Here is a 23,572-nt window from a genome sequence, read left to right as displayed (position 1 = left end):
CCAGAAAAGACCAGTCTCATCTGCATTAAACACTTGTTCTGGCGTATATCCCTTCTCCTGGATCAACTTTAGTTCTGCTGGGTATTTTTTGGCTACAGCATGGTCGGCAGATGCTGATTCCCCTGTTAACTGTACATTATGCAGCAAGTATCAGGTTTTGAATCTCACCAGCCACCCTTTACTTGCTGAAAATGTTTTCCTAGATGCGGTAGATCTTTCACCTTCACCACCCATGGATTTCTTGAAGCGTTCATACAAAAAGAGAGCTTTTTCCTGTAACACCATTCCATCACATGGCATAAGCTTTTTATAGGGCCTTCTCACTCTTAAGAATTTTATCAATTTGGCTGTTGCTGGTGCACTTTCTTCCACTGCTTTGCATATTCCCCTTTCATGAATTTTAATAGAATGCATGTAAGATTCATTGAAGTTGAACTGCTGTGCAATCTCAGAGTTTGATATGCCACTTCTTAAGAAGTCCAAAATCTTTTCCTTCAAACGTTCTCACAGTATGAGCTTTACTCTTCTTCTCCTCACTTTCAATACCACTAAGCTCCACTACTAATTTTCCTCTTAAGGTCCATGATTGTGGTAAAATTCACTGATAAAGAAAAACTTTACACTAGCATAAGAGGGAGATGTTCACAGAATAAGAGCATAAGACAGAAAGAAGACATGTAGTCTGAGAGCCCATAAACTCATGCAGTAGTATGTAAGATTCTTATGTAATTTATTTAGGCAGCCCTTTCAGCAATAATCTCAACAGGATGAATCATCTAACGAGCTAATTAAAGTGTTTAGATTATATTACGATATAATAAATACATACGAAACATGCTAGTTTGGGTGTACTTGTTTCTTACATGGGGCAAAAGATGCTGGGTAGTGGTGGTCTCGCTTTTCTTATGTGAGAAGAAAGATGCTATGTGAGTAGACTCACTTCCAAAGTGATGCTAGTGAGAGATACTGGGGGTGAGGACGGTTATACTCTCTTCTTGCCCTACGTGTACCGTGTAAATACAATTAACAAGCGTAAGTTTGAATCGGAGGGTCAGCCACTTAACAGTGGGGTCGTGTACTCTGGATTCACGTAGTTGGAGACCTTACTGTACCATATACATGGGCAAATATTCTGCTGGTGCATTAGCCTTACTTTTAATATTTGTGCTTATTTGCAGTTTGAATTTCTGACTTCCATTTCCAGATACTGGACCTAATTATGGCTTTTTTCTATTAGACTAAAGAGCTCACTTAAAGGATATTTGAATGAGGACATTACAATCTAGAAAACCTCTGCATTTAGACCCCCACTTTCCTGAACTAAACCTCTTCTGCAAATCAACTAGCTTTTATGTTCGAGTGTCCCTTCTAGGAAATCTCTTGAGGAGGCACAAGACTGATTCCTGACTAGCTTGATTGCTTCCTAACTCAGTGCATGAATGCAAATCCCATCATCTCTCATCTGTTTGAGGAGGTAACAAGGATTGACTTATTTACTATCTAACCTCTTCAGAAGGCATAAGTCTGTAAGGGGATCTTGAAGATTTAAAAGAAACATGGAGACTCCAGAAACTTTGCTACAATTTAGTAAGCTTTCTAAATTACATTCTACTAACCTGTTCTGTAATTACTGTTCTTTGAGATGCATGGCACATGTCCATTCCACTTTGGCTGAACGTGTGACCTCCACAATTAGTGTGCATGCTCAACAAATTCACCAGTACCACAAGTTTATCCCTAAGCAGTATCCGCAGGTGATAAGCTCTCATGACCATCAAGTGGTCCATAGCATGGTATAAGGGGCATCATGCACTCCCCTGCACCCTCAGTTCCTTCTTGCTGGAAATGTCAACAGTGAGGAAGGAGGGCGGGCCATAGAATGGACATGACCAACATATTTCAAATACCACCAATTACAGAACAGGTAACTTTTTTCTCCTTTTAGTGATTGATCATGTTAATTCCACATTAGGTGACTTCAAGCAGTATCCCTGGAGATGGGTAGAATTTCGTGAGCATGCTGATTGCAGCACAGCTCTGCCAAATGCAGAATCATCTCTGGCCTGCTGTGTGATGGCATAGTGAGATGTGAATGTGTGGAACAAAAACCAAATTGTGGTTCTACAGATGTCCTGGATGAGGACGTGCACAAGAAAGGCTACCAAGGGCACCTGGGTCCAGTTAGAATGGGCCTGAACAACCCGGGAAGAGACTTTTGGCAACTTGTAGCAGGTTCCCATACATGAGGTGATCCATTTGACAATCTGCTGTGAAGACAATGTTGGGCCCATCTTGTGATCTGCAGTGGCAAAAAAAGCTGCATTAACTTACAAAAGGGTTTGATATGCTCCAGGTAGAAAGCCAGGGTCTTCCACACATCCAGGATGTGCAGAAGCCTTTTCTCCAATATCACATGGGGCTTGGGGCAGAACACAGGTGAGACTATGTTCTAGCCCATAAGGAGGACATGACCTTTGGCAAGAAGGCCAGATGAGGACATGCTTTTAATTTCTCCTTGAAGAAGATGGGCTATGGTGGGTATGAGGTAACCAGTTTGATTTCCAAAATGTGTGTTGCTGATTTTATAACAATAGGAATGCTACCTTCCAAGATAAGTAGGAAAGGAGACAGGAACCAAGCAGCTCATCAAGGTGGTATGGTGAGCCTAGAAAGGATCATATCAAGACAATATAGACAGGATGGATGTGCTCAATGCTCTTCAAGGTCCTAACTGTCATACTATAAGGAGAATATGGTCTGCTCTTGAATCATCTCAGGGGAAAATAGAGAGGGCCGCGAGATGCATTCCGATGGAGGAATGTGCCAGATTTTGATTCCAGAGATGCAACAGGTACTGCAGGATGCTTACACCAGTGAATACAAAGGAACAAAACCATATTCCAAAACCCAGTGAAACTTGTCCACTTGACCAGGTAATCAAATCTTGTTGATGGCTTTCTGGTTCCAAGCAGGACCGGTTGCACCTCCTTGGAAAAGGTACATTCCTTCAGGGTAGCCATAGAGCATCCAAGCTGCAAGGTGCAGGGACATGAGGTTCTGCATTCCACCCAAGACCAGAGGCATCCAAGACCAGCTCCAGAGAAGGTGAGGGAGACTTGAATGGGACTCCATCCAGGATGTTTTCTGGGATGAACCACCATTGCATGAAGGTAAGCACCACATGTGGGGAACATGATGACTTTGTCCTGATGGTCCCTGCTGTGCGCGCATGCTCTCATGCGGCCCAATAGGCACAGGTAAACCCTGGCCATGGTCAGGGGAACTGGGATAGCTCCAAAATGCAACGTTACAGGGCCTGGAGCCTGTCAAGTGGAAGGAAGGCTCTTGGCCAACTCAAGTCAAGCACCATCCTAATGAATTCTACGTGTTGCACAAGTATTAATGTGGACTTTCTTTTGTTGCAGGACTTCAATGAGGCCAGAAGAACTCTGAAGTCATGCTGGCCTGGGGCCTGAAGTCAGGATGGCCTGGAGCTACCGACTAGTCAGTTGTCGAGGTACAGATAGATGTGAATGATCCAGCATCTGAGGTAAGCTACAACTACCACCATACATTTGGTAAGAATCTTGGGCCCACAAACAGGCCAAATGGCAGGATGGCAAGTTGGTTGCTATGTGGAAGTACACAGCCTTCAAGTCTGGTAAAGCATACCAGTCTAACTGACCCTGGGAGAGGATAAATACAGGCTAGAGAGACCATGCAGCTCTTTCACTTCCTTAGATGCATACTGAAATCTCACAAGAGGTTACTCACCTTCCTCGTCTGATGTTCTTCAAGATGGGTGTTCCTGTGGGTGCTCCACGTTTGGTGTTTCAGCACCCTGCACATGCAGTCAGAAGAGTTTTAGCAGCAGTACACCGCGATGGCAGCACGTCTCATACAGAGTGGCCATTAACGGTCACAAGCCACCTGCCACTCCTCAGTTCCTTCTCTATCCTAGGCCAAAACTGCAATCCAAAGTAGATGGGAGGGATGGGTTGTGGAGCACCCACAGGGACACTGATGTTGAAGAACATCATTGTGGAAGGTGAGTAACCTCTTTTTCTTTGAGTGGTGTCCCTTCTGGTGTCCATATGAGGTGACTATGGAACAGTGTTCTGCTGTGATTGGTGGGACTTCAAGTCTTTGCACTGTACCACATTTAAAGACAGATTGTCTAAAATGAGCGTTAACCACTATATGCTGTTCAATGGCACAGTGTTGAGTAGAAGTATATACTGATGCCCATGTCGTTGCTTTGAAGAGGTCTTCTCTTGGAGTTCCTTGCAAGAAGGCCCAGAAGGCTGTAGCTCTGGCAGTGTGCATCCAAATCAATTGTCATTTTTGTGGTAACACAATTAGATGCATTTAGATATCCATTTGGATAAGCTTTGCTTAAAAAGAGTTTGTCTGATGGAACATTCTGTTGTAGAGGCAAAGAGCCATGAGGATTTACAATGGGCTCTTGGCTCTTTGCAGGTAAAAGGCCAACACACTGAGGATGTCCAGCATGCGAAGACTGGCATACTTGGCATTGATATGTGGCTTAGGGAAATGAACAAGTAAGTAAATGGGCTGATTGATTTTATAGTGGGGTAATAAAGAAAGTGATTTTTGAGACTACACCCCAAGTTTCTTCCCAAAGTCACTTCCTCTTTCCACATCACTTTCTTATGAAAAATAGTATAAGGCAAGTCAGCAACAAGTGCCGCTAACTTACCCACTCTTCTTGCTGTTGTTATTGCTATCAGGAATGCAGTTTTCATAGACAGGTGTGGAAGGGAGCATGTGGCCACTCGTTTTTGAAATGAGCATGTGCAGGACCATGTTTAACATTCCATGCTGGTGCAGGAGGTATTAGACATGGAAACACGTTGTTAAGACCTTTTAATAAACTTTTTTATAGCAGGATGTGTAAAAAACTCTGTACTACTAGACTAACATGATACATGGAAATTTCCACCCAGCAGACATTTATGGATGTGTAGCCAAGCCATTTTGTTTTGGATGTAGTAGGTAGTCTGAAATATTAGGAATGGTTGGACGAGAGGGGGAAGTCAACTGTTGCACACACCACACTTGGAATCCAGACCATTTTTGATGGTATATTTTTCTTGTACTGGGTTTTCTGCTATTGATTAATATGGTTTGGGCCTGTGGAGAGCATTTTAATTTGGTGTGTGTCAGCCCTGGAGGAACCATGCTGTTCAATGGAGCATCAGGAGAAAAGAACTGAAGAGTCCAGTTGTTCTCAGTCAGGAGTTGCAGACTGAGCAGGAGGCAAATTGGAGTCACTTCCACCATTTGTGTCAAGAACAGAAACCACACGGTGAGCACAAAACGGTGCTATCAGTATTAGTTGTGCTCTGTCTTGCTGTGTTTTGAGGACTTTGTGTAGCAACTGAAACAGTGGAAACACCTATAGGAGTTCATCCCACGTTATTGAGAAAGCTTCTCTGAGGGAGTTCTTGCCGCTCAACTCTGCAGCAGTGGTTGAAGCATTTTGTATTGATCTCTGTGGCAAAGAGATCTATGCTGGGGAATGCCCATTGCCAGAATATGGCAAGAAGGGTGTGGTTCTCCATCTCCAATTCATGGTCCTGAAGGAAATGTCTGCTGAGGGAGTCCACATTCATGCTTTGTTTTCCTGGTGGGTAAGTCGTGAACATGTGAACGCGACTGGATATGCACCAGCTCCAAAGGAGGGTTGCCTCCTTGCATACTTGGTATGGATGAGAGCCGTCCTGTCAGTTCATATAGTACATGCAGCTGTCTATAAATATTTTGATCGTTAGTAAGAAGTGTTGGCAAGCCTTGTGGACTGCTCTCAGTTTGAGGACATTTATGTGCAACTGCCTCTCTTGAGCAGTCCATACGCCTTGAACAGAAGGAAGAGTAATATGTGCTCCCCACTCAAGAAGAGAGGCATCCATTGTGATCGAGTGCAGCAGATTGGGTTGTTGGAACCAGATGCTCATTACGTTGTCTCTGGCTTTTAAAGACCTCCCTGAGAGTTTCTTATAATGAGCACACTAATGAGGTAGGCATAGTTGAAAGAATGGCACTAACAGGCACTAAATCTAAGAGTAAACTAAAGAAAAAGGTGTTTTGTTTTTTTTTAAAATACTAACTAGAACTAATAAACCTTTTTTTTGTTTGAAGAAAAACAGTAACACTGTAAGACACACCCACAGATCTCTCTTGGATTTCAGGATAAGGAAGTATCTGGAATGAAATCCTTTGTTTCTGAATTTAGCGGTAACTTCCTCCACCATCCACAGGTGAAACAGTCCAGTGCTCTGGTGGCTCAGGCCAGGACGAAGAGGGAGAGGCAGGTTGGCAAAAGGAAAGGTAACTGTATCCAGCAGACTGCCCACTATGATGTTCTTGGGAACAGTGTGACATGATTTCTAACAGATGTAGGCCTGGATTGGGGTGGGTTAGATTGCTTGACCTGAGCTGGGGCCCAACTTCCATTTGGAAGGTACAAAGCTGCACTTCTTGGATCTAGGCTCCCTTCCCCTTCAGGATCTTCCTCTCCTGGTGTTCTTTGGCTGCTTAGCAGATGCTTGCGGAAGAGGGATTGTCACCAGTTCATTGATGGCCCCGGTGCTGTGGTCTTGCTCTGAGTAGTTGGACCTCAACTGCTCTGGTGCTGGGTTTAGTACCAATTCCATCAGGAGCGCTTTGAGATGGATGTCTCATTCATTTGTGATCTGAGGCTTGAAAGGCCTACAAAAATGGTAGCTGTCAAACAACAATGTGAATCACTGATGGGCACCAGTAGTTTACTGTGATCACCGGGTTTGGGGACTATGGCATGCCCTGTCCTTAGACTTAATCCTGTTCAGGACTGAGTCAAACAAACTAACACTAAAACCCTAAGGGATAACAACTATTTTAAACAAAAAGTTTGTAATACTGAACGATGCAAGAAAAACTAGCTGAAGCAGCTGGTGTTCCAGCACTGTCACTGGCAGCAAGGAAGAACTGATGATGGCAGGAGCTGGTGATACCTTTTCTATTGCAGCATGTGTCACTCCACAGGTTGCCCTCCACGGGTACCACTCAGTGGAAAACTTTTGCACCAGTGCATGTAGTGAGTACACATATCTAACATGGAATGGACATGAGTGAGCACTCAAAGAACTATGCCATACTTAAAAACACAGTTCTGAACTATAATCTTACAAATGAATGCACACTGTATCATTGCCCTAGGAACTAGACTGTGACAGAGGCATAATGTGACTGTTTGTGTGCATAGGTATGATTGAGAACAGAGACCCACAATCCATCCACCGGTGAGAGGAGTAGCAGCAACCTAATGGCAGCCGCTTTCCGCCCCTCTACAGGTTTTGTTCATGCAGGAAGCCAGTGTGGGAGTTAAGAGGGCTCATAATGGCGAAAGATGCAGCCGTAATCACAAATGAGCCCTTATGCTTTACAATCTGTTATGCACAGAAGAATAATATTTTCTGTATTAAAACCTTTATTCAAGTACCATAAAGGAGGTATGAAAGTACACCATGAGGATTTGCAAATTCAAAGATCGTTTACTAGAGCAGTAATATAGATTGAATACAAAAGACCAGCTGGTATGGAAGAAGGAAGACAAGTGACGGAACAGTTTGCTTTCTGAACAAAGTTTTACATGTGTAAAGTATATAACTTGCCATTACAGTTTGAGAGATAATGGAAATACTTACTTTTCTACATCTTTCAGAGCTTTATTTTTAACTTTCATTTCATCAGCAAGTTTACTACTCTTCAGATTAATATCTCTAGTGTCTTCATGAATTTTTTTCTTTTGTGTTTCCATGTCAATTATCCGATTCTGCAGATCATAGCTATAGAAAATACATGCATTTTACACATTTGAAAATTACAAAAAGCCACTTGCATCCAATTTACTAAGATTTTTTTAAAACTGATTTGTTTGAGTTCTAAATTTACAACTAATACAGTATAGTGTACTTAAAATGAAGTTAAAGAAATCCAAAGATTTTACAGTTTAAAAAGTGTAAATAATCTTAAGCATGTCTATATAGTGGAGTAATGTGTCCTACAAAGGTGTAAATGTCCAGGTGCATTAGTGTTACACATTAATTGGTCCATACAGCCACTGCTGCTATACACTAGTTTTCCTAGTGACTTAACATAATGCAGTACTATGTTAAAGAATGCTAAGGAATCCTGATTACATACCTGTAGGCCTACATTGGGGTGGGCAAGATCCAGCCTGCAAAGTCTTTTAATCCAGCTTGCCCTTTGGGACCTTCAGGCACAAAGTAGCTCCATGCTGCTCAAAGCAGCTGGATGTTCCATGTGTGTATGGTGGTAGAGAGGGAGGGAGAGGCTTCTGGCCAGTAGGAGCTGATACACTGTGCTGTGGGCAGGGACTACATACAAAGCTTCACATGGAACAGCTAGCCACTTTGAGCCCAGGGCTGCTGGCAAGCAGGGACCCTGCCTGAGGGTCCTGCTGGGCTGCTGGCCAGGCGCCACCTAAGTAAGTACCTCCCAGCCAGAGCCTGCATCTAGCATTCTACCCACTCCCACACACCAGCTCCCTTCCCTAGGTCACCACCCCATTATACCCCAGGTCAACACCCAAACCATCTGCAGCTCCGCTTGACCCAGATCATGGCTCCACCTCTGACCTTGCTGTTCCCTACAGAAGTCCCCCAGTTCAAGATTCTCTCCTGCACCCCAATCCCCTGCCTCCAGTTTAACATTCAAACCGTATCTACCTCTCTTCCCAAGTCACAACTCCCATAGAGACCCTACAGCACCCAGCACCCGTCTCTAGGCCAGAATCTTCTCCTGCACCCATACACTCTCCCAGACCCTACACCCCAATCCTCTGCCCCAGGTCAGAACCCCTTCCTTCACCCAAACTCCCTCTCAGACACCACACTCTACTGCACCCCATTCCCCCATCCTGAGCTCCCTTCTGTATCCAACTTCCATTCCAGATCCTGTGCTCTTGCAATAGAAAAGTGCAGCCTTTGACCACTTATCAAAATATTGGAGTGCCCCCCTCCATCAAGTTATTGACAAGCTCTATTCTACATGGACCTAATTAACATGCAACATGTTATTGTGCTTTAGTAATCATATTTCGAATAGGCCACACTGCTGCTTCTTGTAGACAAACTCTTTTCTTACCCATTTAAAAATACTGTATCTGCTTTCTCTTTAAAGTGGCAGGTTGGCTGATGGACTTGCTAAGGACAAACTACTTTACTTTTGGTGGGGAAAAAATGGTATTAAAAACAAACTAAAAAGTGCTATTTGAAAGTATTACCTAATAATTTAAAACTTAATACATGGCATTAATGGGAAAAGAGTTTTCATTTTACTCAACATTCTTTTAAATTTACACTATTCAATGAAAGTTTTGAGAGTTAGAGATTCATGCAGACAAAATATGTACAAGTAGAAATATGGAGGAAAAGGAAGCTAGCTGGTAACTGCAATACCAACATAGAAACCATCATACCAACTCCAGAAAGGATAGTGTTACTTACATGTAGTACTGGCAAATACGACTCTTTTCTGTAAACATTTTGTTTTCCAAAGAAAGAAATTCAATGGCTTTGTTTCTCTCTCCTTCTAAAGCATCTTTTTCTTTCTCCACCATTTTAACTCTGTTTAACTAGAAAAGATAAACACAACATCTAAGGGTAGATCTAGGCAACAAAGTCAATCTCATATGCGCAATTCTACCTATGCCATTAGCTTAGCTAGAATCAATGCATCAGAATTGACTTTCTGCCCTAATGTAGCCCAGGGCTCTTCAAGCTCTTGCCAATATCCCTTACTCTATACGATAGCATGACGTATGGGGTCAACAGCCAAGCCCACAGAGGTTGATTCTGCTGCGTCTTAACACATGCAACAAAATCAAACTCTGGAAGATCAACAATAGTGCAATCAATCATCTGGTAAGCATACATCAACCCTCAGTCAATTCACATTCTAAGATAATTTCAGAAGAAAATAATGAACAGTGAGAAAACAGATCATCCTGCATGATAGTCAAGATCACATACATAAAAGAAAATCCCAAAACCAAACTGTACAATGCAAGTTAAGATTGTGAACTTTTTCAGGAAGGGACCTATTATATAGTACACTGAACCTGTATTTATTTTGGAATTGTAGGCAATAATATATGACAAAAAACAACACATATTTTGCCTAACCCAGAGAATTTTATAAGAAAACCTACACCAGAATATATAAGGCTTTATGACAAAGACATGGACTCAGATTTTTTTTAAAAAAAAAGGCTAACATCAGTTCAGTCAAACCAAAGGTAGAGCTGGTGGGTATTTTTTTTAAAATCCCTAGAAAATGGACTGCTTAAAGTGTGCTCTCTTAGCTGTATCAGTTACTCCTGAAGAATAAATTGTAAGATCCCTTTTCAGCGAAGGTACTTATACAACCACTACTGTTGTAGTAGAAAACTACTCATAACTATCAAACATCCTTCCCTTTCAGTGAAAGTTTCATTATTTTCTGCACCAATAATTTATTGAGGAAAACCCATGTCAAATAACATTGTCACTTGTTCTCAAAGTGGTTACATTCCGTAATTGTTCTGTTCAGGAAGCAAGTTCTACAGTCTACATCCAGCTTTTTACTGTTTACTTTCTTCACTTGCAAGCCCCCTCTATTTGGTTATGAGTGCTTCATTGTTCCATTGGAACATTTCTCAACCTTTTCAACTGCAGTGAGTCTCCTGCTTCTCTATTAGTAATAGAAGTAGTATAGGACAGTCAATACTACATGATAACATAACTGCAAACAGGAAAGAATGTGTCATATCCAGTAATTTGAAAGGAACTGTTACATGTGTTCTGTTCTTCTCCAAGATATGTTGTGCCCATACACATTCCACACCAGGTGTGCTGCATGTAGTCCAGGTGAGCCAGAGATTCTGATCAGCAGAATCTTGGTTCTCAGCTGCTCAAAGGAGACAGGAAACTGATCGCTCCTGCTGCGCAGCCTAACTCTTGCCACCCCTGACAGAAGTGGGGAAACTGCACGGGTCAGTTGCGTTAACCCAAGATTTGTGCAACTTGAGTGTGCGGATCTCAGGGTTCTACTGTAGTCCTACTTACAACAACTTTGTTAATAAAGACGCAGAGCTTTACTGTTTAGTGCAGAAGGGAATGGCCGGGGGACCTAGTGCCTGTTGCCTGCAGGGAGACCACCTCCCATTACTGCCACAGCCCCACACTCCAGCCATGGCCCCAGAACTCTGCAGCAGGGGCTCCAGCCCCAGCCCCATGCCACGGCAGAGCTCTGGACCCCTCCCATGCCACACAGGGGAGGAGGGGGAAGGGCCAGAGCCCCCACTGTGTGCCATTCTAAGTCAGCTCCCATGCCTGCAGAGGGTTGCCAAGCCTTCTTCTAGGATTGCAGACCCACTCTGCCTACAGAAATGTCATTGTGGGCTTGCTAATCAATGGCCATGAATGTATGAATGGAGAACCAAATAGCTGCTCCTGCATATGTCCTAAATGGGAACTTGGGCTCTCGCAGAGTGTGCAGTAATTGTTGGTATGGGAATGCCTGCCTACGTAAACGCTAAGAACTGCCAATCTGTAATCCAAAGGGATATTTGCTTCGAAGACACTGGAGGCCCTTCATGCAGTCTCTGACTGCCACAAAAAGAGTTGTAATGACGTTTTAAAGGGCTTCTTGAGGTCAAGGTAAGAGGCAAGTACCCAACAAACATCCAAAGGGTGCTGCAGCAGCTATTGCCCCATGTTGGTATGTGGCATCAGTTAGAAAACTGATAGAAAAATACCACGACCTAAATAGAATTGTAACACCACTTAAGGGAGGAAGGTCAGGTGAGGTCTGAGCTTCTCGCACTGAAAGGAAGTTTATGGCAGCTCAGACATGGGCACCTGAAGCTCTGAGAATTTAGTGGAAGTGGTAGCCAGAAGGAAGGCTACAAAGAGGTATAGGTGTGAGCATGCAGATAAAGGCTTGAAGGGTGGATGCATCAACCCAGACAGGACCAAGATGAGGTCCCAGGCAGGGAGAGGCTGTCTGACCTGAAGGAAGGGCCTTTCTAAATCCTTAAAGAACAGTTCTACCAATGGGTTTACAAATAACTAGCAAGCATCCTCTCCAGGATGAGATGTTGAAATAGCTGCTAGGTAGACCCTAATGGACAATAAGGCTAACCCTTGCTCTTTCAATCTGAGAACATAATTGAGGATGAAGTGGATAGTGCCTGAGTAGGGGTCACCTGCCTTTCAGTATTAGAACCTCTTCAATTTACAGAGATAAACAGCTCTAGAGATGTCATGCTAAAGTCTATTTCAGACAACCTAACCAGGAAGAAAAAGTGAATGACACTTATTTTAAGCAACTAACAAAATCATCTAAAGCACAGGACTTGGTGGTGATGGGGGACACACTATCCAGCCATCTGTTGGGAAAATAACTCAGAAGGTCACAGATTATTTAAGTTTCTCTTGGAATGTATTGGAGACAATTTTTTATTTCAAAAGATAAAGATACCAGGGGGAAGGCTGTTTTGTATTTGATTTTAATAAACAGGGAGGAACTGAATGAGAATTTGTATGTAGAAAGCAATCATAAAATGACAGGGTTCTTGAGTTTAAGGAATGGTAAAAGGGAGAACAAGGAAATAAAAAATGATGGCTTTCAAGAAGGCAGACTTTAGAAAACTCAGGGACCTGATAGGTAGGGCCCCTGGGAAGCAAGGCTAAGAGGGAAAACAGCTGATGATAGTTGGTGGTTTTTCAAAGGGACATTACTAAGGGCAACAGAGAACTGCATAGAAAAGAAGATATAGCAAGAGACCACCCTGTCTTAACCATGAGATCATGAATGATCTAAAAATCAAAAAGGAACCCTATAAGAAGCAGAAACAGGTTTAAGTACAAAGAATGAGTATAAATAAGTAAAACAGAGAAAAACTTAGAAGGATGAAGGTGCAAAAATGAGCAATATAGCTAGAGACATAAAGGGTAACAAGAAAACATTCTACAAATATATCCAAAGCAAGAGGAAGACCAAGTACAGTGTATGTCCATTGCTCAACAGAGGGAAAAACAAGGCGAGATGTTTAGAAGATAAAACAGGAAAAGAACAGGTTAAAAATTACATGGAAAAGTTAACAAATAATAGGCAGTCTTCTAGCACCTTAGAGACTAACAAATGCTTTGGAAGAGACAGTTATAATTCAAAATTATCTGAACAAAACTGGATAAAGGGTCTGATGTGCATAAGATGAAGTTCAATGAGGACAAATGCAAAGTACTCCACTTATGGAGGAAAAAAATCAGTTTTACGCATACAACATGGGAAGTAACTGTCTGGGAAGGTATACTTCAGAAAAGGATCTAGTTCTGGGCACATTGCAAGAAAGATGTGGGGGGAACTGAAGGGCATACTCCATGTCTACAGTTCTGCCCAGATGGCTGGGAGAGACCCCCAAGCCTGCTTTTCTTGCCTCTGGGCTGGTGAGAGTGCTGATAGGGGAGGGCTGGTAAGCTGACATAGGAGTGCATCATGGGTGTGGTGTCTTTTAGGCTACACAGATGCTCATCAGTCTGTTTTGCGAACAAGCCCATGCCATCATATGGGAGATCTTACAATGTGTATTGCACTTCTGGCAAGAGACCCAAGGACTGGAGCCATGCTGCCCTCCTCATAACTATTCCTGTCAAGGAGCAAGAATCAGAAGCATCCAAGAGGATGTCCACATCACGGTCTTCCCTTCCTCTATTGGGTGCATCAAACTTTGCTTGAGAGCCCTCCGGCAGCTCTTTAAACTTCTGGTGGAAACAATATTCGCTGAAGACTTCCTGCTGGTTGGCAATCCTTAGCTGGAGACACTTGTCATGTACACCCTCCATCCAAATATTTTGCGGAGCTTGGCCTCCTTGTCCTTGGAAGCTAATGCTAACTGACCCTGGCATTCTCACTCATTCACTGGCAAGACAGCCATGGAGCAGGGAGTACAAGTACTCATAGCCATTGGAGTGAACATAGTATTTCCTTTCCACCCATTTTGCCATTGATGGAATAGAGGCTGGAATCTGCCAAATTGTTTTTCTGCACTGTCTTTAAGTAGGGGAGAGCAACCCCTGAAGGCCATTCTGAGGCCAGGAAGTCTATACCATAGGATGCTCCATTTCTGCCACATCCTCTGCTTGAATGCCCAAATTACAGGCCCAGCAGTGCAGCAGGTTCTGAGGGCCTCTGAGATCTATTGGGGGAAGATGAAAAGGAATCCATGGGGAAGACATGATCCTGTTAGCTGTCAGCCAGATCCACCTCTTTTAAGTCCCTTTGGCTTTTGGTGGCTGGGCAGGTTCCAGGAAGGGAGGAGGCTGAGTAGTTGGCTGGACATATAGCCAACCACTCACCTGGAGCTAGTGGTTTGTAAAATGAAGTCTCTGGAGAGTCCAGCATGTAGGAAGTAAGGTCTTGAGACTGCACACCTGGAGGTTATGGAGGGACTGTGGTATGCCCAAGGGATCAAAAATGAAGTGGCCAGTGGGGTGGAGGAGGCCACTGAGGCTGCACCAAGGTATCTGGCAATCCACTCTTTGTTGGAAAGTTTATCTAGCACCTCTAGAGAGGGCAGACTCACCTTCTCATAGAGATGATGCTGAAGTGGATGAATAGAGCACGGGTAAGGGGCCCTCTTCCTGAAAACACTTGAAAATTGAAATTTATCTCAGTGGATGAGCTCTAGATAACTTTTATTTTCAGGTCTTTCAGAACTGTTAATAGTATGAAAATATCTTCTAGAGCTACTATTACAAATATGGGAATTATCTATAATGTGTGTGAGCCATCTGTATGACTTGGTACCTATCATCTTGGGACCATTACCCACTGGGGAGGAAGTAATTAATTTTCTCCCTTGTACGTGGAAAATCAGTCTAGGTATTTGAGATATACAGCAGGGGTGTCCAAACTTACAGATCCTCTGAGTCATATAAGATATTCTTCAGGATTTGCAAAGCTGGGGTGCTCTATGTGATCCTCTCATCGCTGCTGGTAAAAGCCCTTAACCCACTGGAAGGCAGGGGCCCCAAGCTCTCCCTCCCCATCCCATAGGTTGAAAATGCGGGGTGGGGGACTCTGAGGCACACAACAGTAAAAGAGCCATGTGCAGCTTGCAAGCCACAGTTTGGTCCCTGATGCCAGAAAAGCTACTAGGACCAGGTGGGCTGTAAAATTTGAATGGAAGACCCAACAGATGATATGATCGACCTTTGCCACTTTCACTGGAAAACCACTGTCAGTATCAGGAGCTGTTACAATGAGTTGCCAATGACATACAGATTCCATTAGAGGAGTTCCAGGTCACTGCGTCCGGGGTATCAGTGAAGCCATATTAGAACCTAATAAAGCAGTATGGCATGATCCAGCAACCTGTGCTCTACACCAAAGAGAAATAAGAAAGGGTATGCTGTTCTTGATAAAGTAAATGAATTCTTATTCACGCATCTTGCCTCCAACTCACTGCTGGTTCAGGTAGTTGATGAAAGCATTCGTTCGCATTATTAAAAGGTCCAACCTGGTAGACACAGGATCTAATTGACTGGCTGTCCTGGGGAGATAAAAGCAGCTATCTGGTGTTTGATCCAGACTTTTGCAAATCCTCAGGTACAGGATTACTACATAAGTAATCAAACTCATTCCATATCATACTTTTATAGGAAATCATTCTTAAAATAAATACAGGATGAATCTCCACAGTCTGGAACCCTCATCTGCCAACATCCGTACTCCAGCTTTATTTTAGCTAGCCAAACGACCGCTTATGGGTGTGGACAAGTTTCCCATGGTCCATAAATTTTGCTTACAGCCACCGGTCCTCGCTCTCAGTGTCGTGCTGTTATTTAGTTCTAATTCACCCCAAATGTCGTCTGAGAGACCAGGAAGTGGTGGAAGTGTTGGTAATGCTACTAGACTATACTGACCTCTTGTGGTTCAGCAATTCTCTCATCTGGCCCTGGTCAAGTCCCAAGGGTGCCAGACTAGAGACATTCAATCTCTATTAAAAAGACACTCCACCAAACAAAACACCTTACTATAACAAAAGGAAAAGATATCTTTCATTTTTAATAGTTTATGAAATGAAGTTCCAGCATATATTCAACTTTCTGAGAATGAACATTCATGAGGACTCACCTTCTCTCCTCTCTGCTCATTTAACACCTCAACTCTACGACACAGAGCTTGAATGGGATCTTTTAACCGTCCTGATCCTATTAGGTCTTCTAAGTATTCAAGCATACCTTCATCATGTTCATTCTGGCCTTTTGGTTTCATCATAGCAATCTGTTCGACTTCTCCCTTTAAAAAAAAAAAAAAAAAAAAAATCTATAACTCTTAGAGGCTGGAGTATTTGACAAATGTTTCTTTCTAAGAGGAAAAAAGGTACTGGGAATAAGAGAACATTAAGATCTTTACTATTCTAAGCCACTTATATGACTAGTCAGATGTTACAAATTATAATATAGTAAGGCATTAATCAGAAGTAGGCAGATATATATACAATGAAATATTTTCCCTCGAAAGGTATTATGATGGCGAGGAAAACATCCATTCTCTGCAGCCCACCCTCCAACTTATTTCAGTAAAATTTCAAAGACATTTCTTCCTCATGTAGAAGAAAAAGCAAAATTAAAGACAAATTCACATTGTTTAAGACACTTTTATTTAAGCACACAAGTATTTAAAGTAGCTTTATCAGGGTTTGAGGCTTATTAACGGTAATAGCTTAGAAAAAATGTTCCAAAACAGTGTTCTGAATGGTCACTTGAACCTTTAGAAGTTCAGTTGAAATTCATTATGGATGCGTCTACGCTAGCCAGCTACTTTGAAGTAGCTGGCACAACGTCAAAATAGCACACATTGAAATTGACATTACGTGATGAGACGTTGAAATCACTATTCCCATCCGAAGATGGGAATAGCGCCCTACTTCGACGTTGAATGTCGAAGTAGGGAATGTGTAGATGATCCGCGTCCTGCTACTTCGAAATAGCGGAGTCCTCCATGGCAGCCATCAGCTGAGGGGTTCAGAGACACACTGTCCAGCCCCTGCGGGGCTCTATGGTTACCGCGTGCAGCAGTCCTTAGCCAGGGTTTCTGGCTGCTGCTGCTGCAGCTGGGGATCCATGCTGCATGCACAGCGTCTGCAACCGGTTGTCGACTCGGTGGATCTTGTGCTGTGCAGGGCAAGTGTGTCTGGGAGAGGCCCTTTAGGGGAGCGGCTTGGGGCTTTGCTGGCCCCTTATTTCAACAGGGAGCACTTGTGTGTGTGGATGCTCCACATTTCCTTCCGGGGAAGCTCCTTTCGAAGTTCCCCGTCGCTACTTTCACGTTGAATGTTGAAGGCACCAGCCCTGGAAGACATGTCGACGATACACATCGAAGTAGCTTATTTCGATGTCCTTACTTCAAAATAGGCTACTTCGACATAGTGTGGTAGTGTAGACGTAGCCTATATAGGTGGAGGATGACAACAAAAACCTTGTTAACTTTCCTTACTTTATTTCTTCCTGCATACACTCCCTTTGATTCAACGTCTGAGGGATACAGTTTACAACACGGCCTTGTCGGTGTTTGGAAGAAGAGCTAGAAACACGAACAACTGGTTCGAAGCTAACTCTGATGAGATGATTCCAGTCATTGAAAAGAAGCTCGCTACACTCCTGGAGTACAAACGCTCACCGAGCCAGAGGACCCAGCAAGCACTTAAGAGAGGCCAGAAGAACAGTACAGCAGACAGCCAGGTGCTGTGCCAACAACCACTGGCTCCACCTATGCAGCAGCATTCAGACCTGTGCCGACTTTGGTAATCTCAGAGGAATGTACGAGGGTATGAAGAAGGTATTAGGACCCACCCAGAACAAGATGGCACCTCTGAAATCCAAATCTGGTGAAGTCATCACTGACAAAGACAAACAGATGGAGCGCTGGGTTGAGCACTACTCCGAGCTATACTCACGCGAGAATGTTGTGGTTGATGCAGCCCTCGAGCTCCTACCAGTAATGGACGAACTGGACCAAGAGCCGACTGTGGATGACTGAAGACAGCCATCGACACCATTACAGCTGGAAAGGCCCCTAGTCAGGATGGTATACCACCAGAGGTAATCAAATGTGCCGCAGACACACTCCTGGAATCCCTGCATGAGCTACTGTGCCCGTGCTGGAAAAAGGGTGAGGTTCCACAGGATATGCGTGATACCAACATTGTAATGTTGTGTAAGAACAAAGGAGATAGAAGCGACTGCAACAACTACCGTGGAATCTCCCTCCTAAGCGTCACTGGTAAACTGTTCGCTCGCGTCATCCTTGGCAGACTCCAGAAGATTGCTGACAGGGTGTACCCCAAATCGCAGTGCGGATTCCGCGCAAAGAGGTCTACCGTTGATATGGTCTTCTCTCTAAGGCAGCTGCAGGAGAAGTGCAGGGAGCAGAGAAAGCCACTCTACATAGCCTTCATCGACTTGACCAAGGCTTTTGACTTGGTCAGCAGGGATGGTCTGTTCAAACTGCTCAACAAGATAGCCTGTCCTCCACGGTTACTCAAAATGATCCAGTAGTTCCACGAAAACATGAGAGGAACCATCCAATATGACGGCGCATTATCAGATGCTTTCAGAATCAGGAGCGGCGTCAAACAAGGATGCGTGCTTGCTCCGACATTGTTCGGGATCTTCTTCGCACTCCTCCTGAAGCATGCCTTTGGATCTTCAACAGAGGGCATCTTGCTGCACACAAGATCCGATGGGAAACTGTTTAATCTTGCAAGGCTGAAAGCTAAGTCTAAGGTGCGAGAAGTCCTCATCAGAGACATGCTGTTCACAGACGATGCTGCTGTAGTGTCTCATGCAGAAGACCAGCTTCAAAAACTGCTGGATCGGTTCTCCAAAGCGTGCAAGGACTTTGGGCTTACCATCAGCCTAAAGACGATGAATGTACTCGGTCAGGATGTTGCTGAATCCCCACTAATCAGTATTGACAACTATATGTTAGAGGTTGTCCACGAGTTCGTTTACGTAGGGTCCACCATCACTGACACCCTGTCATTGGACACTGAGCTAAATAGGAGGATCGGAAAAGCGGACACAACTCTGTCCAGACTCAGCAAGAGTGTGGAATAACAACAAGCTGTACACTCACACCAAAATGCAAGTCTACAGAGCCTGTATCCTCAGCACCCTCCTTTATGGCAGCGAGACTTGGACCCTGTGTGCCCGCCAGGAAAAGAGGCTGAACGTCTTCCACTTGCACTGCCTCAGGCGCATCCTTGGAATATCATGGAAGGACAGAGTGACCAACACTGCCGTCCTTGAGCAAGCTGGAATCTCAACCATGCACACCCTCCTCAGGCAGCGTCGACACCGCTGGCTTGGCCATGTCCACAGGATGAACGATGGAAGGATTCCAAAAGACATCCTGTATGGTGAGCTAGCCTCTGGCAAAAGACCTCCTGGACGCCCCCAGTTGCGTTACAAAGATGTCTGCAAGAGAGACCTCAGAGAGGCAGACATCGAGCTGGACAACTGGGAAGATCTAGCAGACGACTGCAGCAGATGGAGGCAGGGGTTACACAAGGGCCTTCAGAAGGGCGAGTTGAGGATCAGACAGCTTGCAGAGGAGAAGCGAGCGCACGGAAAGCACAATAAGGACTTGCCAGACACCCACTACATCTGCAAGAGATGCAGCAAGGACTGTCACTCTCGTGTGGGTCTTTATAGTCACAACAGACGCTGTAAATGAAGTCCTCAACTGGAACTTTGAAGGGCGCGATCCACAGTCTGTGCAGACTGAAGGATGCCTACTACTACACTCTCTTTGATTACATACACACCCCACAGAAAATTTTACAAAACAAATAATAATAATCCTTTTTGTGATAAGGTAGAAAGGAAAGCAAGCTATGAAAGAATTATAAAAATTTGATTTGAGGACAATAAAGAATGCATTGGAGCTCTTGCTGTGGTAAATGGAGAAAATTTTATTTTTTTTAAAAACCAAATACACATTTCACTCTACTCTTGGAACAAATTGGTATTACAAATTTACAATTTCATTCAAATTTAGACTCACTTAATATTGTGCTGTAAGGTACAAAAATATATCAGAAGTGGAAGTACATTAAATACATGTATTATCTGTACTGCCATAGTTCTTGAAATCTATTCATGGACAAGGATCCCATTGTATTAGGCATTATACGTAAGAATCCAAAGAGAGGTCTATGCCCTGAACAGTTTATAAGCAAAGACGAGAGGTTACGCTACATGGATGGACAGGAAAGAATACCTTAGAGATTTTTATACAAAAGTCAGCAAGATAGATATAATTTGGATGTGAGGATCTAGAAGGAAATAAACACCAAAAGTGATACCTAGATTAAGGAACCAATTAAACAGGTTTGTTTGGTGTTTGGAGTGCTGTGCTGCCTGTTTGTTTGTTTGAAAGGCCATGTGCTCAGGCTGCGTGCCGATTTTCTGAGCGGTAGTCAGAGGGAGGGACTCTCTCAGGTAGGCCAGAGCTCTAAAGCCCTGCTGGCAAGCAACCAGGAGCATGCAAGCGGGGTGGTTGCTAACAGGAGGGAGTTTTGAGAGGGGAGTTTAGAGGGGGAGCTTAGATGGAGCTAGTTACTACTTCAGGTGTAAGAGGCAGCATCATTCCCAACTGCTGGCTGGAGCTGAGGCACCTGCTGCAGCATTGGGGGGCGGGGGCGAGATCAAGGGATATCAGTGGTGGGCAAGTGGTTTGGGGGCGTCTGGTATGGCTATGAGGATGGCAGCATCCATGGAGGCTGCTTGTGCTGTGCTGGCTCAGACTGCATGGCTTCCAAGCCCAGTCCTGCACTCCCTGCACGCATGCGCCGCACCAGATCTCTGGGGCTCATGGGACAGCTGTAGCCAGATGAAGAGTTGGTAGCTTTGGCTGGGACTCAGGGTGCGGCTGGGCTGCGAGATCGGTGCCTTCCTGGAGGATGTGGGGCTGCAGCAGCCTGTGGCCAGGTGTGGAGAGGACAGGGGAAGGGGGACCTGGGGGCAATGAGAACTGATAGGGGGCAGTGTGGTTCAGTCAGGAGACATGGGAGTGGATGGGGGAAAAGGGGACAGGGAGGAAGTATCTGGGGGGTGATGGTAGCCGATGAGAGGCAGAGGGGTGGGGAGGAGGGTCCTGGGGAGGCGAGGTGGTCATCACAGGGAGCTTTGGGGACATGTGGCGCCAGGGAGGTGCAAGAGGTAGTGGGACTGTACCCACGTTCTCCATGCCCCACTGCCTTGTGGGTTATCCTGGAAAGGAGCAAGGCTAAGGGAGTAAACCCTGACAGAAAATCCGGAGGGGAGTCCTAGGCAGTTCTGTGCCAACTTCTGGCATTGACCCGACAACTCCTGCAGCTGAGCTGGTACCAGACGTAGAGGTTATCCTCTCCTTTGGACTATATCAGTAAAGCCGAGAGGGGAACACTGGTGTCTGGGCAGCCCAGGGTACCAATAATCACCCAAGCTTGGGCCTGGAGAGGTATTCCAGCATCGCTAACAGCGTTGAACCAACACGGGAGGTAACAGATACCGGTTATAAGCTCTTTCTCAATTGGCGTTGAGAACGAGCACCAGCGGTTGCCTCCGACGGTGGGAGAGATCGTCGCATCTCACTGGACAGTCACCGCCTGCCTCAAGCTGGGCAGCCCCCAGCCAATAGGGTACTGTCCCGCCACAGTTCACCTGCCTCACTGGGTGCGAGAGGCTTAAAGTTCTCAAACCTGACAAGTGACCTGAAAGCTGAGCACCAGGCAAACCAATAAGAAAATCAACAAGAAAAGGAAACCATCAAAGTTTTAAGCTTGCTTGCTGGAATGTGCGGACCATGCTGACAGGTCTCACTGAAGATCTTCAGGACATCAGCGACACCCGAAAGACTGCTGTCATCAATGAGGAACTGAAGAGGCTCCAAGTTGACATTGCTGCTCTGCAAGAGACATGTCTCGCAGATTCGGGATCTCTAAAGGAAAAAGGACTACACCTTTTTCTGGAAGGGTAAAGCCCGAGAAGAACCCAGGGAGCATGGTGTTGGCTTTGCCATCAGAAACACCCTTCTACAAATGGTGGAATTAGTCATGGGTGGATCAGAAAGACTCCTTCAGGTCATACTTTAAACTCGCGCCGGTCCTGTCCACCTGATCAGCGCTTACGCCCCAATGCTGTACACCGGACCGGAAGTAAGAGACAAGTTTTATGATGAGCTTAGTGCTGCCATAGCAAAAATATCTGCTCGCGAACAACTGTACATTCTGGGTGACTTCAATGCGAGAGTTGCAGCCGATCGGGACTCGTGGCCTTCCTGCTTAGGCCACTTTGGTGTGGGAAAAATGAATGAAAATGGACAGTGTCTTCTTGAACTTTGCACGTACCACAATTTGTGCATCACAAACACATTTTTCCAAAACAAGCTACAGCACAGAGTGTCATGGAGACACACACGTTCAAAACATTGGCATCAACTAGACGTGGTCATCGCTAGACGTGATAACCTCAAAAATGTCCTTCTGACATGCAGCTATCATAGTGCTGATTGCGATACAGATCACTCGTTAGTTTGCTCCAAACTCGAGGTGATTCCCAAGAAGCTGCACTGCTCTAAACCAACTGGAAGGCCCCACATCGATGCCAGAAAGATGGCTAACTCAGAGAGAGCTGAAAAGTTCAGAGCAACCCTGGAGGAGAATCTGCGCAGCAACCCTGGGGGTGCCGCTGTGACATCCAGATGGCAACATCTGAGGGATATGATGTACAACATGGCCTTGTCGGTGTTTGGAAGGAGAGCTAGAAACACAAATGACTGGTTCGAAGCTAACTCTGATGAGATGATTCCAGCCATCGAAAAAAAGTGCGCTGCGCTCCTGGAGTACAAACGTTCGCCAAGCCAGAATACCCTGCAAGCGCTCAGAGCAGCCAGAAAAACAGTACAGCAGACGGCCAGGTGCTGTGCCAACAACTACTGGCTCGAGCTATGCAGCAGCATCCAGACCAGTGCTAACTTTGGTAACCTCAGGGGAATGTACGAGAGCATCAAGAAGGCGTTAGGACCCACCCAGAACAAGATGGCACCTCTGAAATCCAAATCTGGTGAAGTCATCACTGACAAAGCCAAACAGATGGAGCGCTGGGTCGAGCACTACTCTGAGCTGTACTCACGCGAGAACACTGTGGTCGACTCAGCCCTCGAACTCCTACCAGTAATGGACGAACTGGACCAGGAACCAACTGTGGATGAACTGAAGAAAGCCATCGACAACACTGCAGTAGGAAAGGCCCGGGCCAGGATGGTATACCACCAGAGGTAATCAAGTGTGCCACAGACACTCTCCTGGAACCCCTACATGAGCTACTGTGCCTGTGCTGGAGAGAGGGAGAGGTTCCACAGGACATGCGCAACGCTAACATCATAGCCTTGTATAAGAACAAAGGAGACAGAAGCGAATGCAACAATTACCGTGGAATCTCCCTCCTAAGCA

General features: G+C 44.8%; 1 protein-coding gene across 3 annotated transcripts in view; it reads right to left on the bottom strand.

Moving 5' to 3' along the window:
* SMC4 (structural maintenance of chromosomes 4) overlaps window positions 1–23,572 on the bottom strand; it is a 147,074-nt gene that overhangs the window by 92,519 nt on the left and 30,983 nt on the right. For all 3 annotated transcript variants that reach the window (XM_075003705.1, XM_075003709.1, XM_075003708.1), the window contains 3 exons: window positions 16,207–16,371; window positions 9,534–9,661; window positions 7,710–7,850 (listed from right to left, as the gene is read on the bottom strand). In XM_075003705.1, coding sequence (XP_074859806.1) covers window positions 7,710–7,850; window positions 9,534–9,661; window positions 16,207–16,371 — 434 coding nt within the window. The remainder of the gene's footprint in view (window positions 1–7,709; window positions 7,851–9,533; window positions 9,662–16,206; window positions 16,372–23,572) is intronic.

This window comes from Carettochelys insculpta, chromosome 10, assembly GCF_033958435.1.
Source record: "Carettochelys insculpta isolate YL-2023 chromosome 10, ASM3395843v1, whole genome shotgun sequence".
NCBI classification, from domain to species: domain Eukaryota; kingdom Metazoa; phylum Chordata; order Testudines; family Carettochelyidae; genus Carettochelys; species Carettochelys insculpta.
Note: the sequence above shows the minus strand (reverse complement) of the source record. Positions and strands in the feature narration are given on the sequence as shown.